The sequence below is a fragment of the Lycium ferocissimum genome, unplaced genomic scaffold, assembly GCF_029784015.1.
Source record: "Lycium ferocissimum isolate CSIRO_LF1 unplaced genomic scaffold, AGI_CSIRO_Lferr_CH_V1 ctg285, whole genome shotgun sequence".
In the NCBI taxonomy this organism is placed as follows: domain Eukaryota; kingdom Viridiplantae; phylum Streptophyta; class Magnoliopsida; order Solanales; family Solanaceae; genus Lycium; species Lycium ferocissimum.
The window spans coordinates 378089-395567 of record NW_026724299.1 but is presented as its reverse complement, the minus strand read 5'-3'; the positions used below and the strand labels follow the sequence as shown (position 1 = coordinate 395567).

General features: G+C 30.7%; 1 protein-coding gene across 1 annotated transcript; it reads left to right on the top strand.

Moving 5' to 3' along the window:
* Positions 1–12302: 12302 nt before the first annotated feature.
* LOC132043790 (protein DETOXIFICATION 56-like) lies at positions 12303–14123 on the top strand. Its single transcript, XM_059434259.1, has one exon. It carries the CDS (start codon positions 12434–12436, stop codon positions 13874–13876), a length of 1443 nt encoding a protein of 480 aa, XP_059290242.1. The 5' UTR covers positions 12303–12433; the 3' UTR covers positions 13877–14123.
* Positions 14124–17479: the final 3356 nt, after the last annotated feature.

The window sequence follows — 17479 nt, the reverse complement described above, 5'->3', positions numbered from 1 at the left end:
AAAAATTAAGAGTTAATGGTCAAGAACACACCTCAAATATCACGTTTTTATGAGTTTCCTACCTAAACTATCAGGTGTTTGCGTTTCCTTATCTAATTATTCACACATTAATTAGATAATGTTTATTTTTTAAAATTATAAACTTGGTATTATCAGCACTGATGTTTCCCCAGCTGATGATACTATTGAAGACATCGAATCAAAACTTGGAACTGATGATTATAGCTATTAAGTGAAGTGTTTCCACGAATTTTTAGTACTCAACACAAAAATATTTATTTAGCTATAATATTTTATTTTAAATAATTTTGTTGTGGCTAAAAGGTTATTATTGCTACAACAAGTTTTAAATCGTAGCAAAAAATTAATAATTTGCTACGAAGTTTTATTACAACAAGAAAGTTTGTGGCTATATCATTGGACTATTGCCATAATTTTTTATAACTTGAAGCAAAAATATTTATTTTAGCTACAATATTTTATTTCAAATAATTTATTGTGGCCAAAAAGTTAGTATTACTGCAGTAAATTTCAATTCGTGACAAAAATTAATAATTAGCTACAAAAATTTTATCATAGCTAAATTTTTGTGGCTATATCGTTTAACTATTGCCACATTTTTTTTTTCTTGAAGCTAAAACATTTATTTAGCTACAACATTTTGTTTCAAATAATTTATGTGGCTAAAATGTTAAATTATCGCTACAATAAGTTTAAGCTCGTGGCAAAAAGAAAGAATTAGCTACGGAACTTTTCCATAGAAATAAAGTTGTAGCTATTTAGGTGTTTATTGCCACGATTGTTAGCAATTATAGCAAAAATGAGGAATTAGCTTTGTCAATTTAATTTTGTGGCTAAGAAGTTTTATGAATTTGTAGATAGCCACGGAACTCAAATTTTTTTTTTAGCTATTATTATGTACTAGCCATGATTTTAAAATTCATAGCTAAGATTCGTAGCTATAGATGCCTTATGTTGTAGTGATGTTGTTGTTGTTGATGTATGTATAACTTAAACGCTTTATTTATCAATAAGATTCTGAAAAATAAGGGGGTATGGTAGTATCATTTTGTCAAGAACCAATATGTTTGTCTTCTCAAAATTAATCTAAAATATGAAAAAGGAAAAACAGAGACTCTATTTGACTTGATTATCAAAATCCAGCAAAGGGTAGAGATTATAAAATATATACAAATAATTAAAAAATGTCTGGAATTTCTTATTGGGTCTTTGACATATATATACATCTTAAGGAGAAATATTTACGAAGCTTAAACGTGACGATAGTTTTATATTTACAAAACATAACATTACAAATCCTATACAAAACATGCTTTATATTTAAAAAATATATATATTTTTAAATTATTTTTTATTTTTTTAAAATCATTTTTTTAAAAAATATTTTTTTATTTTTTTAAAAATATATTTTTTTTTAATTTTTTTTTTTTAAATTAATATTTTTTTTTTTGCTCAAAAACTTATGTATGAAAGTTGTATGAAATGTGTATATCTCGCTCAAGACTTAAAAAGTTTGCTCAAAATTTAGTGTATGAAAAATGTATGAAATGTGTATATCTCGTTCAAGGCTTAAAAAATCCGCTCAAAATTGTGTGTATGAAAACAATATGAAATTTGTATCTTGCTCATGTCTTAAAATTTCGCTCACATTTTCATGTATAAAGTTCATGTTAGATTTTCGAAATTAATACAACTACAACAACATTGTATATAACTTTGATACAACATTCAAGACTTAAAATAATCGCTCAAATTTTTGTGTATGAAATGTGTATATCTTTTTGTTTTTAATAATTTTTTGTGGCCTAAAGCTTAAAAAGTTCGCTCAAATTTTATATATGAAGAACGTATGAAATGTGTATATCTTGATCAAGGCTTAAACATTATGCTTAAAATTTTATGCATGAGAATGGTATGAAATTGAAGACATGTATATCTTCCTCAAGACTTAGAATTTCATTCACATTGTTTGTATATAAATTTCATATTAGGTTTTATTGTAAAATTAATACAACTACAACAACATTGTAACAATTTTCATACAATATTCAAGGCTTAAAGTTTTCGCTCAAATTTTGTATATGAAAATTATATTAAAAATTTTGCTCACACATACACATTTCATACAACTTTATACACAACATTTTGTTTCAAAAATATGAGGTAATTTTTAAGCCATTGAGCAAAAAAAAATAAAAAAATTAATATTTAAAAAAATATATATAAAAATTATTTTTTTTTTAAAAAATATTTTTTTTATAAAAAATATATATATTTTCGGAAAAAAAAAAAAAACGAAAAATATATGAAAATCCGTCATGTTTTGTAATATATCGTTATGTTTTGTAAATAAGGAAAACTATCGTTACGTTTTGTCAGTAATATTTCTCCTTAATCTAAAATATGAAAAAGGAAAAAACACGTATATATATATACGTAGTTTTATATACTTTCTTATTATTGTTCCAGTAATCCTTCCTTAAGAGCCCAGGGCCTGAGGACAAGAAAGGGTTAACGGGCCTTGTCCTAGTTATCGAACTATGGCCTCAGCCCTCATGTCCAATTGCATTGAAAATTGGAAAAATTACAGGAGAAATCACGATACCATAAATAAGAACATAAATAGCATAACTTTTCTTATTCTACAAAAACAACTTTGTTTATTACATATATAACACATTAAAAGAAGTAAATGAAGAATGGGAATATCCCCAAAATCAGGGATACAGTCACATCTTTTAGTCTTTATTTTCATTTATCCATCATTTAAGAGATAAACACATCATTTATTCTCTTATTTTAAGATAAACATCTAGTACATATCAATCTTCTCCAACATATATATCCTCCATCTCCTATTACTCATCCTCCATTCCTTCATTTTCCAGTTGAAAAAATACCATGTTTATTTATGGTATAAATATATTTTTGCAAAAATACTATGTATATATATCGTATAAATATATTTTTGCTAAAATATCATGTATATTTATGGTATAAATACCTTTTTTCAAAAATACTATGTATATACTATAAATATATTTTTGCCAAAATACCAAGTATATTTATGGTATAAATAGATAATTTTGAAAATACCATGTATAAAATTTTGAAAATACCATGTATAGTTATGATAGAAATTTTACATGTATTAAGAAAATAGGAATAAACGTTTAAAAAGAAAAGGAACAAAACTATTTTTTCGAATGATTGTATCAATTGTATATGGAAGATAAATATTCTACCAGAAAAATAGGAAGAGTTAGTTTGGGATTGATTCACGTTCAACTGAATTATAGGCATTTTCCTTTGGAAGTTTAATAATTGGTTGCTATGAAATAAAAACTAAATAACCTTGCTACGGTTATGCAATTATTTTCTAATTATTGCCTAGTTATGTTCTTCTTTCAAAAAATTTGGGTCTAGTTGAGAATATGGCCTTACTTGAGTTGAAATGAGTCAGAAATTGAGATTGGGCTAAAGAAGAAGAGCCCATTTACTTAGAATGAGAGGGTCATTTGCATTTTTGTACCTATTTTGTGCTGGTCTTTAATTATTGGCCTTCGAGGTAAGGAATTTTTTTGCGGAACATTAGTTTATATTTCTTCATCATAGTAGTCCATAAGATATGCCTTGCATTCTCAAAAAACCTATGGCCTGGCAGGCATAAGTTCGACTTTGAAGGACAAACAAAAACCAACTCATTTGATGGACAAGAATTAAAGACCAGCCCATTTGAAGGGAAACGGTGCAATTTCTTTGGGAAATTGGCACGATTGTCCTTATTTGGGGTGATCTTTAATTTTTTCTCTTTGCTAAAAACTCCTTGGTTCTGGTTTTAAATCCTCGCTCAGTCAAAAATTTTAAAAAAAAATCGCAAGGTAGAATTTGGATTCGCAAGACAGAGTTTTGCTACCTTCAAGCAGAGTTTTCCCCAAACTCTACTGCATCGAGAGACGGTTGTTTGGGCGCAAACTTATTTACAAGAGTTTGGTACAAACTCTACTTAAAGCAGGTTTTGCATTTCGCATAATGCTGAACTCTTCCCAAGGCGAGTTGTGCTTTTAGGCATAAGTCAAAACATCTCAAGGTAGAGGTTTGCATTAAGACATTTTTTTTTTTTACTCAGTTAGAATTTTGCTAAACTCTGCCTTGCGATTTTTTTTTTTTTTTTACTGAGCCGGGGTTCGAACCCCAAACCTCATGGTATTAGGCAAAGGGTAAAAATTAAAGACCAATGCCTTTGAAGGGCAATCAGCGCAAAAAAATGATTTCTTCATCTAATCACGAATAATAGATTGTTTTTGTCTTGTTTCTGATAGACCAAGAAGATTTCTGTTATTTTTGAATGCAGGTCTCTGCTGCGCAGCTTGGGCAACCCAACAATTAAGCATATTTATCGTGAACAAAACAAGGTGACCGATCTATTGGCGAAGGATGGTGGTAGGAGGAAACTTTTTGATGAAGTTCAAGTGCATGTAGTCCCACTCAACCCCCCCCCCCCCCCCCCCCTTTTTTTTTTTTTTTTTTTGTTAACAATGTTTTTTGGGCGGATGTGAGGGGCTACCTATGATAGATTTGTAAATTTTGTGAATGATCAAACATTGGCCGTAGTACCTAGTCTTGTAATAGGTATCAGCCTAGATACCGTTAACTTTTGTACATCTTTATATATATATATATATATATATATATATGATTAACCAAAAAAAAAAAAAAAAAGGTAACATGCACAAATAGACATTTTTAAACCTCTGTAATCACAAAATAGCTATGGAGCTTATTTGTGATATTTAAGATTTTATCACAAATTATTTCTCTATTATAGGGCTAAAAAGTGGCTAGCTCACGCTATTACTGTGAAGATTCCTTTGTTTTTTTTTTTTTTTTTCCATGAAGAAGATTTCCTTGGTGAGACAAGTGATTTTGAGTTCATACATCTTTGACTTTTTAAATATCATATATAATCACCCCAAAAAAAAAATATACTTTCTTCTTTTGCATCAATAACATAATGCAGCTTACAATTTAATGACAAAAATAATTCAGACTTCTTCAAATTTGGGGTCATTTGACCTATTATTATTCTTGTCAAATGGAGTTTGTCACATATTTATGATAGCACCAATTTTAACACGAAATTTTCAAAATTATCCAAGATAAATAATCTAAGTTTCGTGTCTCCCAGTATAACGATTTTGTCCAACCAATTAAATCTGCAATAATTACTTGTCAAAAATGATGGGACAATAGAAGATAGGTCCGTCTGTGATTCCACCTTAATAAAGAATCTCACGCCCTCAATCAATCGAAACACACACAAAATTTCCTATTTTGTGCTAGTGGGATTGGGTGGGATTCCTGTTTCCTAACTAGTTTCTTTCTACAATATTTGCATTTTGTGTACCAAGTAGTCATCCATATGTTATATGTCCACAAAGCTAGAAGTTGTGATAAAAAGCTAGAAACTTAGATTGTCCTATTCGGAAAAAAAAAATCATATATTTGCAACGAGTTTAATTATTGGAAACTAACTTTAAATTTGTGATATTAATTCCTCTTAATTTCAGGACCATATGTTATATGTCCCCAAAGAAGGGCTTACCTTGTGGAGATTTTGCCCCAATCTGGTTGAAGTAGATGGGAACTTATTTTTAATTATTAAGACTTGAATTATTTGTTTGTTGCTCAACTTTTTTGGTCCCATATAACTGTTCCCTTTTTTTCTTTTCTTGCATCCTATCACAAATGCTACTCTTTTCTTAAAAGAGGAAAAAAAGAAAAGAAAAAATGTGGCCATATTTATTTTTATTTTTTGTTCTTTTTTAACATCAAAGTTTACTACATTGAAGGAAACTGGATTCAGATCACCTATATGGGTTCAGATCCATATCAAAATAAATAAAATAATTACAGATTTTGTTGTATATTATAATTATAATAATTAATAAAAAATAAAGAAAATTATGACACAACTATTGAAAAAGTGTTTGAACAGTTGTAACTCTTCAATATCATTATGAGAAGTTCTGAACGTTAAAACTTCTTACTTTTCTCCTTAATAAAATGTACGCTTTCTGTTTAAAAAATAATCTTCTTCTTGCGGTGAAGAACTTTTGCGAGAGATATCTAAGAAGAACGCAAACAGTCTTCTATGACATGTTAGAACAATCTTCTGTACAATTTTAGACTGCTGATCTTTATAGCTAGTTCTTATTTATAGCATGTGTTGCGCTATTGACTAGTGAAATAATAGAATGGATCTTGGAAAACTGTATCATATTAAAAAAAAAAAAAAAAAAATTGCCTTCACACGATATTTTCACCAATCAAATTATAAATGTATAACATGTATCTTCTATAGGTGAAGAAATTTGGCTGATTGATTAAGCCATTGAAGTTTATCTTTTAGATTTCTTGTCTCTTCATCAATTGCACTCCCCTCATGACTCCATTTCAGATTTCAATCAAGTGCCTTACTTTTTATCAAGGACGTCTCATCTTTTTTTGGACATTTATACGTGCCCGAAAAGATTGTCTATATATGAGCCTACGCTTGGAGCCTTTATAAGCCAATAAATAAATTTTTTTTAAGATTTATACAAATTTAAATTATGTCTCCATTTTCATATTAAATAAGCCCAAAAAATAAGTTAGTAGCTTATTTATTTTTTTTTTTTATAAGTTCGTTTTCAAATTTTTTATAAACGTTTTTTTTTTAAAAGTTAATCAAACGGGCCTCCGTATTAACTACTTTGATTTTTTTTTTTTTTTTTTTTTTTGTGGGTACATATAGTAACTACTTTGATGTTTCAACGCTTAATGGTTGGAAACTTTTCCAGAAAATTTTCTGGTTTAAAATGTTTTTACTTTGTTAAAAATAACTTTCTCAGAAACATAATAACACGTTTTTCTAAATCTTCTAGAAAATATTTATACTTTATGCTGCCTGGGATAAATTCCTTCACAATATTCTAAAACCAAGTTTTCCTTATTATATTTCCTATAAGCCAAATTTGATTCATTTAGCATATTTAGCCTAAACAAAGGTATATCTATGGAGATTATGGTACTTGTCATGCTTCTAGTCCTACCTTATCCTTAAATTTATTTTATTTTATTTGATTGCATGTTCTTGAAATCATTACCATAAATACTTTAATTAGTTTGAGATAAAGAATTTCCAACTAAGATTTCGTATAATGTCTCCTTTGAATATTCTTATCTAAAAGCGTAATTATCGACAATTTAATGGGAACCTATCTTCCAGTTCATTATACAATCAAGATTAGTTAGTGCATATCAGATAAGGATCACTGAATTAATAACAAGAAGCTTTAAACTTTTTTCATAATTAATCGTGATAATTTACATTAGGAAATACCACGAATAATTGAGTGGAGTCACATCTCACTATTAACTTATTGTGAAATTCATCTATTTTATACTTTATAGAAAATATACTTCCTTTACAAAGTAGTCTAAAATGTGTGTGTCTATTTCCCCCCGGGGGGCGGGGGGAGGGGTGGTAGGATTATCATATTGACCTATTATTTAATTATTAATCAACATGTTACCTTAAAGAATGATTTCTAAAATTCATACACAGAGAAAGTTGTTTAAGAATTTCAAGTACATATGAAGGAAAGGAGATGCTACTTATGAAATTAATTTGATCCCTGTACCTACATAGTGGAACTTAATGTGAAGTTGTGGCGAAGTCAGGATAATTTTCACTAAGGAGATTTCAAAATAGAAAAATGAAAAATCGCGAAGATTTGACGTCTACTATATACTAGTCCCCGGAAGCCTGTGCTGAACTCGGGCCCAAGATCAAGGTAATAAAATATCATTTTTTTGCGTGGATTGCCTTTAAAGGCGCTGGTCTTTAATTTTTGCCCCTCAAATTGCTGGTCTTCAATTTTTGTCCTTCGTTAAAAAAAGTGGCTGAAAATAGCCTGACGTTCTGGGTTCTAACTGCCGCTCAGTAAAAATAAAAAAATAATAAAAATAAAAATTCTCAAGGCAAGACTTTCACGAAACCTCTGCCTTAAGGCCTAACATTTGCCCAAAATTAGGCCTATTCGGGTGAAAGTTAGGCCTTAAGGCCTAATTACTTTTGCACGAATATGCCTAATTTTTGGCAAAATAAGGCAAACATCTGCTTTAAGGACTAATTTTGTTACAAAACTCTGCCTTGCGAATTTTTTTTTTTTTGATCGAATTTTTGGGTTCAATCCCGTAACCTCGTGTACGAGGCTAAGGAAAACATTAAAGACTAGCAATTTGAGTTACAAAAATTAAAGACCATCCTCGAATAAGGACAATTGTGCAAAATATGGTACAGTTTAAATTACGAGAGTTAAACAATTTAAGTTTGACAAAGGAACTCGGGCATAGAATCTTTAAGTCTTTTTAAAAATTTACATATTTGAAAACTATGTAAAAGTGCTATAAATTTAAATATTTGATAATTCAAAATATTTAAAAGATATATGAAAAATATAATTATCTTTCTTAATTAAAAAATTTCTTTTCCTTTCAAGAAATGCATGTGAGGAAATGATATTTCTTTTCTTTTTTCTTAATCTAAGTGGAATATTTTCTAAATTTGCGTTATAATAATATTATAACTAGCCCCAAATAAATTAGGACTGACTAAATTTAAATAATTAAATCATGTCTTAATACAATGACATATCTAAAAATTTTGTTCCTTCTCATTATTATTTTCTTAAAGGATCGATTTTGAAATTTATTTTATATTGTATAATTGTGTTAAATCATTAAACATATTTATATAATAAAAAAAATTAATTAAAATTTAGATCAATAGAAATCTAATGGCAATTTTAGAATTACTAAGAAAATATGATCGACACTCTCCAAGTACCAAATGAATTCTCCAAAATTTAGTATCACCATTTTAGATTATCTTTGTGCATAGCTATTTCTATTAGATGGCATCATCACCATTCACAACTTTTCAAGCATTTTCAAAGGGCTCAAATTATATGTACTATATTGGATTTGGCAGCCTAAGTAAAAAAGGAAATAAAGTAGGGGTAAAAATAAGACATGAAAAAACATCATGGTACATACATCACCTCCAAAAAGTTACTCTAAGGGGTCATGTATTATCAAAAAGGGTTTGAAAATATATTGATTTATTTGAAACATATTTTGGTATATGAAGTAATAAATAGCAAATATAAGGGCAAATATTTAAAAAACCAAATCCTTTTTGGTTGGCAAACTAATCAAATAATTACAAGGTAACTAAGTACCACAAAACTCTTTGGATTGTCTTTTATATATAGTAGTAATGCATAAAATAATTTTTCACGTTATATATATACATACCCTTTACTTAAACACAATAATATTCGTTATTGTTGTTGAACAACCCTCGTACTAATATGCAAGAGAAATTGTGTTGGGAAGTATTGATTTTTAGGAGGGAAGTGTGGTATCATCAACCACTAAAGTATGAAATAAGCAAAGTGACCATAAATCTAAAAGCATAACAAATAAAGAAAGATTTATGATTCTAATTCTTTTAGGAGCATCTTTTTCCCGATAAAACTTTTGTAGTGCATATTTTTGTTTGTAATGTTGAAAAGCTGACCAATAATGACTAAGAATCTGATTTATTTACACAACCATTTTTACATTTTTTTGAGAAATATTTAATTTCTTTTCTTGGCGTTTAGCTTGACCATTTGATGTGATGTTTCTTGATGGAGCAACGTATATAGGTTTTGCAATAATTTAACTACAATATATAGATGCAATTTTAGTTTGATCTAGCTATATATGAATGAAATGTATCTTTCTCATTTGCATAAGGCATCATGGACAATTAATAGAATAAGATCTTTTACTTTTAATAATAAAAGATGCCTTTTTCGATCTCTTACGCGTTTTTTTTTCAAATCTCTATAAAAATGAAGTTTCTTCTCAGAAAGATCATAAAACTAAAAAAAAGTTTGTAAATGGCCAAAAATCCATTTTTCCCTTTTTACGAGGAAATTACATTGGATTAATTTAAATTTAAATATTCAAAAACTATACGAAAAATACTATAAGTTACAATTTTCTCATATTGATATGGTGAAGAAGTATATCTTAAAATTTTGGTCAAAATTCATGTGTAGTCTGACTCTCAAAAAAGTGAAACATGACAAGTGTTTTGGGATGATCACTACTAAAAAATTACTATTTTCCCACTAATATTTTACTAAAAAATCTTCAATGGCTATTTTCCACTGAATGTCGGTGGGAAAATCATAAACAGTAGAGTTTTCACACGGAAAATTATAAGAAATTTCCCAGCATTTCAATGGGAACTTGTTTCCTACCATGCATTTTCCCAGCGAGATTGTTCAGTGACAATGAGGTGGGAAAATCATGTTTCATAGCATAAATTTCCCACTGAATATCGGTGGAAAAAAAATCTATTTTTCTAGTAGTGGATGAAGTACATTTGTATAGAATTTGATTGAAGATCCAATTTTGAAGAACTCAAAGTAATCAAAGAATAAATAACGTGAATAAGTGAAATCCCTTATTAAGGAGGACCATTACACAGCATTATTTCTATACTCCTTTTCAAATATTAATTGGATATCTATCTCTCATCTTTACGGTTTACCCTACTTCTGTCTCGTCTCTTATTCTACAACTTCATGATAAAATAATCCCCACCAATTACAAAAAAAAAAGATTTCAACTGTTCTGATTTCCTCTTCTTCTTTTTTTCCTTTTGGTAGGGGAGGATGTTTTCATAATTGTTATAATTTCAAAAAAAAAAAAAAAAGTTTCAACACTAACAATGTAATCTTTTTTATATTATGAGTTATGAGTGTAATTTAATCGGCTATAGCTATTTTTCAAATTATCATATCAAGCTTGATAGAAAGAGGTACATGCTATTGTGAGTTAGCTTGGCCTAATAGTATTAAAAATTTACACATATAATGCACAACCACACAAGACATAAACTCGTTCGGAAAATACGTAAGAATATACTGGCATATTCCAACACGTTAAAATATTCTAAACTTGTCTTCTTCTTCTTTTTTTCTTTTTTTTACTTTTCTTGTTTGTATAGGCAATTCAAATGTGCAGGGATGTCAAGCTCAACCTAGTTCATATGATTTTCAAAATCTTAAATTAAGAGGAGAAGTTTCCAAGTATTGAGGGAAAAACTATGCTTGATTGTTCTTTAAGAGTAATACTAAGAATTTATTGGCATCACTTGCAGTTCTTATTCGAGTTCATTTCTACTATGTGTCCGTGTATTAAAATAGTAAACTTTCGAGAGAGAGAAAAACTTGTTATTTTATAGTAATTTTTATCTCTTTTCTTTCTATTAGGTATAAGGTATCGATATTGTTCTCACTAAATTTAGATTCGCGTCAGGAAGTCCTACATTGAAAGGGAAGAGGGGGGGGGGGGGGGTTTAAAATCTAACAAAGACGACTTCATACTTAAGACTAAAACCCGAAATATCTGATTAAGGATGAAAGATATTTACCACTCTATCACAACCCTTGTCGGTACTTTTATCTCTTTCTTTTCCCGGAGAACATGCATGGTAGAGAACAGAATTCAAACCTCGCAAGAAAAATTCTTATCTCTTAATAATGGACTTATAATAATTTGGGAGAACTTAAATGGAAAAGTGGACACTAATAACTGTTATAGTATTAGTGCTTCATGTTTTAATATTTATTTTCTCCACGGAACTTATCAAGATAGGAAATTTTTAAGCAAAACACTTAAAGATTTTTAAGCCATGAGTTATCTTCTTTCCATCGGCATCTTTCAACATATATAATTGATTTGCTTTTGCATTCTCATCTCGCACTATAAGCAGTAGAGTACGAGGGGCCACCTATACATACCAATATATTGTACTATATAGTATTAAAAAGTACACAAACACATAACCAAATTCCTTCTTTTTTAAAAAAAAAAAATTTAAGTTACATATACTTATAGTGTACATAATTTTATATTATTAATGCAAATTAACCAGCAATGGTAGGTAACTAATGGATTTTTTAGGTTATCATATCAGACTTGTTGTGAAGAATTGTTTGTTATTGTACGTCAATTTAACGTAATGGTAATAAAAATGAGTTTTAACTTGTGACGAGATTAATGCACAAAACTTAAAAAGTCCTCACTGATTGGCTTCTTTACCTAATTGGCCGTTACAAAAAGGGCCATTCTTTTTGTGTCATCTTTTAGAAAGACAAACTCTTCACGATACTCATCATGCCCCTCATCACATTATCATTCTTAGTTTACTGATTGAGCTATCAATTTTTTTTTTTTATTATTATAAGATAACAAGAAGCAGCAACATAACGAATTGGACTATATACATACCACCACAAAAAATATGCCATCTTCACCAGAAAATGTGACACAAAAATGGCCATCATATTCAAACCTCATGCAAGATGCCCTTTCAGAGATAAAATTGCAAAGAGGAATATTACTTCCTTTGATAGCTATGAACTTCACATGGTTTGCAAAAACAGCCGTCACAACTGCATTTCTTGGAAGGCTTGGAGATCTTTATTTAGCTGGTGGCACACTTGGTTTTACGTTCGCGAATGTGACCGGATTTTCAGTCTTGAATGGCCTTTGTGGTGCCATGGAGCCAATTTGTGGACAAGCTTTTGGGGCCAAAAACTATAAACTTCTTCACAAGACCCTTGTAATGACTACTTTATTTTTACTACTAACTAGCCTGCCTATTTCTTTCTTGTGGATTAATATTGATAAAATCCTAATTCACTTTGGCCAACAAGAAGACATTTCAGTTGTAGCCAAAAAGTATGTCACATATCTCCTCCCTGATTTGGTTATCACCTCTTTGTTATGCCCTTTGAAAGCTTATTTAAGTACACAAAATATTACAATCCCAATTATGTTGAGCTCAGCTTTAGCAGTTGCTTGTCATGTACCAATAACCATGTTGCTTTCAAGAACTAAAGGGATAGTTGGAGTTTCAATGGCAAATTGGATAACAAACTTCTTGATCATGATTTTGTTGGCTATTTATGTTGTGATCGCGGAGAAGAAAAAGGGTGGAAAATGGAAAGAAGGAGGATGGTGGGAACAAGGATATCGCGATTGGATCCGATTGCTCAAATTATGTGGACCATGTTGTCTTACTACTTGCCTAGAATGGTGGTGCTATGAAATCTTGGTTCTATTTACAGGGCACCTACCAAATGCTAAACAAGCAATTGGTGTTATAGCCATTGTATTGAATTTCGATTACTTGCTTTTCTCTGTTATGCTTTCGTTATCAACGTGTGCATCCATTCGTGTGTCTAATGAGCTTGGTGCAGATAGTCCTGGCCTTGCTTATCGTGCAGCCTATGTATCGTTAGCTATGAGCATCGTCTCAGGTTTTCTTGGTGGCTCTGTTATGGCAGGTGCAAGAGGAATTTGGGGGCCATTGTTTAGCCATGACAAGGGGATTATAAGTGGTGTTAAGAGGATTATGTTGCTAATGGCATTACTTGAAGTGGTTAATTTTCCATTAGCAGTTTGTGGAGGTATCGTTCGCGGAACAGCTAGGCCATGGCTAGGGACATATGCAAATATTTTTGGATTTTACCTGTTGGCATTGCCATTAGGTGTGGTTTTGGCTTTCAAGATTCATCTTGGTTTAACTGGATTATTAACAGGGTTTGTGGTTGGTGTAGCTTTTTGTTTTGCCTTGTTGTTGGTGTTTATTGTTAGGATTGATTGGATTCAAGAAGCTAAAAAGGCACAAGTACTTTCTTGTAACCTTGAAGAAATTGCTAAAGATGACGATAGAAATTAAAATTTCACAAGTGGTTACAACGTAAGGCTCAGAGGCAGACCTAAGGTAGGTTCAGTGGGTTCAACTGAACACATTGCTTTTGACTCGAATTATGTATACATATGTAAAAAGTTTATTCTAAATCCTGAATTCGCATCTGCCAACAATTATTCTTAGACGAATATTTCAATGTGGATTGGGAACTACTATAGTAAGTGGCTTTTAACTCGAATTATGTATACATATGTAGAAAAGTTTATTCTGAATTCGCATCTGCCTACAATTATTCTTAGACGAATATTTCAATGTGGATTGATAACTACTATAGCAAGTGGTTTCTTTCACATGATTTTCTTCCAATTGAAAAGAGAGCTCTCCTTTCACATTCCCCTCGATCATTATTATTGGTAATAGAGGGCCATTGTGTAAATGAAACCATAAAACAATGCGAAGGAAAATCAGTTCTGAAGAAAATACCAACCGTTGGTATTCTTCTAGTCTTCAATAATTTAATGTGTCATGCATGTTTATTTTCAAAAAGATTCATTACATAATATTGTGTTGCCTTGGTATACAACAATCGGACTGTAGGTGATATAGTTTAGTGGTAAAAGTGTGATTCGTTCTATTATCTCTTAAATTGTTAAAGTCCTTCAATCTGTTTCGCATCCCAAACAAAATTTTATTTCTTAAAAGGATTTAATCCTTTTCCTCAACAATAGATTCGGGAACAGCTACAAATTCTCGTGCTTTGTATCCATCTAACATGCTTTCAGTTCGAGAAAATTACTATAGTACCTGTGACTAAGTCTTTACCCTAAGAAAGAGATGTTTAAAATACTGATGACTAATATATTATTTAGACAAATTGAACATGAGTATTTCTTGATCTCTGTTCAAATCAATGGAGGATATTTCATTTTGCTGCTAAGGCAATGGTACAAATAGTGATCAAAACAACAAATTTGTCCGGAAACATATTTACTACTAGTATTATTAGTCACATTTGGATTGCTCAAATTGATATTCGCATCTCTTTAGTTGTTGAATTTAAAGCTTTATGAGTCTTGCATCAAGCAACCGGAAATGCCAAGCAATTTCATGCATACCTGAACCGAAGTTTGTATTCCTAAGTCATGGCAAATGATCTCTAGATAGCAAAGTGAAAAGTAAAATTAATCTGCATGTCTTTCGTTCCAATAGAAAGTGGTAGCCTTACTTCATGAAATCGGAGTAGAATACAACTAATTAAGATCGTTTCCCACGATGAACTTTACAACCTCGTCTTTCTTTGATATATCATCTGGACTATGATTTATCTTCAAACAAGGTTCACCTTAGAATCTTAAATAGAGAGTAGTTGATTTGGAATAATTGACTATAGATTAAATGGGAGCGTCCAAATAGGTTGTCCAATAAAAAAGAAAAATTACGTATAATCCCAAGTGGCCTCCTGCCCTTTCCCACACTCTTGTTATGTGGCCAACATGGGCCTGAATAACAAAGTAGGCCTTTTGTACTCCATCTCCCGTTTTCTGGGCCTGAATAATAAGCTAGGCCTTTTGTACTCCATCTACCCTTTTTGTGGGCCTGAATAATAAACTAGGCCCTTCTTTACTCCATCTCTGTTACAGAAAGCAGAATAATAAAGAAGAAATTGCACGGTTTGACCTTCAAATGAATTGGTCTTTAATTTCGCCCTTTAGCAATCGGACTTATGCCTAATGGGGCATAAGTTAGAAGTAATTGCACGGTTATCCCTTCAAATGGGTGGGTCTTTAATTTTTGTCCTTCAAATGGTCTGGTTTTTAATTTTCGTCCTTCAAAATCGAACTTATGCCTAAAGGGTTGAGACATTTTTTTTTTTTTTAAAAGTTTTTCAAGGATAAGGCAATTTTGCCCTGTAATTTGTGGATATTATGATGTAACTTTTTTTTTTTTTAAACGCTAAGGCAAGCGTAAGTTTAATTTGGAAGGCCAAAATTAAAGACAGCCCATTTGAAGGGTAAAAATTAAAGATCAACACAAAATATGGGAACAAGTGCAAATGACCGCACAAATTATTTAAGGACAAAAGATCAACTTGTGAGATATTATTAAACTTATGATTAATGAAAAAGTTATTTGTTATGAAGGGCAACTAAAGACCAACACAAAATACGGCAAAAGTGCAAACGATACAAACTATTCCTCAACTTCTAATGCTCCCGCAGCAGATACCTACTCATATATAGGCTTTACTAACTTTTAGAAGGGATTTCATTTGTTTTTATGCTGCTGGTCTGCCCATAATATGATGTCATTTGAACGATCAAAACAACTTTTTCTCGTGTCCCAAATAGACAAAATGGCTAACTTTTTTTTGGCAGTGATGCTTTAATTTGGACGTTGAAAAAGGTTCCCCATATCAAAATGCTTTTGGTTTTTAAGATTTTAAGGTTCTTGGTTTATCCATTGACCCATTGAAACCATTTTGCCGCGCGCATCTGTCATACAAGGGCAGGAGGCGCTTTTTAGCAATGGTAGTGTCGAATCGAACTTAATGCGTCGCAATTATTTTATCGAGTCCCACGTCAATTGATTTAAGAGATGAGTATATTTGTATGATCTTGGTAATCCTCCCTTAAAAATTAACTTTTTGGAATTGAGTTAAAGATCATTTTCTTTAACTCACAGTATTTTTTTTTTTATATACTCCCTCCGGCACAATTAGAATTTTTGAGAGTCAATCAAGCGGAATTTCTTTATATGTTTTTTAAATATTTTAAGTTTTTTATTATTGTGATTTATAAAGATTTTTACTTAATTTTCAAATCAAAATTTAGCAGTTTGAATTTAGAGATTCCAAGCGCATATAAATTGGGACGGAGAGAGAGAGTATATATTAATTAATGAATCTTCTTGACGTAAGTGAAGCTCTAGTGTATATAGCAATAGTAGCGGCTCAAACATTATTTTAAATCCCAATTGTGATATTCCTACTTTTTCTTAAAATCTTTTTAATTATAACTTTTGGATCATGTCATTAGCTCTATCCACCAATTTAGCCGATATCCATTGAGACTTATTTAGTGTGTCAGCAATACAAAAATCACAAAGATGAGAGGAAATCAAAAGCCGTATAAACTAACATATTGGCATCTATCAGTAGCCGCTACTGATGCATATTTTAGATGAGTTTATTTCACGTTTGGTTGGGATAAAATTACATTTTAACTAATCTCGGAATTGTAATGTTATTTTATCCCTGTGGGAGGGTGGAATAATTAATCTCAGAATAAGTTTTCCTGGGATAACTTGTTTCCAACCAAACGACCCCTAAGGCTTTTTCTATGATCATACGTGTTGACCACATTATTATGGAGCATATAAATAGTTGAATTTGCCAAGCAGGAGTACGTAAAGCTAAATGAAGTGCACCATGTGGATTGTGGCGATTGGAACTTTTAAACCAAAATTGCGGTGGAGATTAATTAACTAATGTTTCTATCTTTTGAAAATGATGATGAGCAAAAGTTGTTATGACTTATGATAGAGCTCCCTGGTTTGTATGTAGCTTCAATGAAACAGCTTTCTGCTGGACACATGTCTAGCTAGCAGGATTTTGTGACTTTGCCTTTTGAT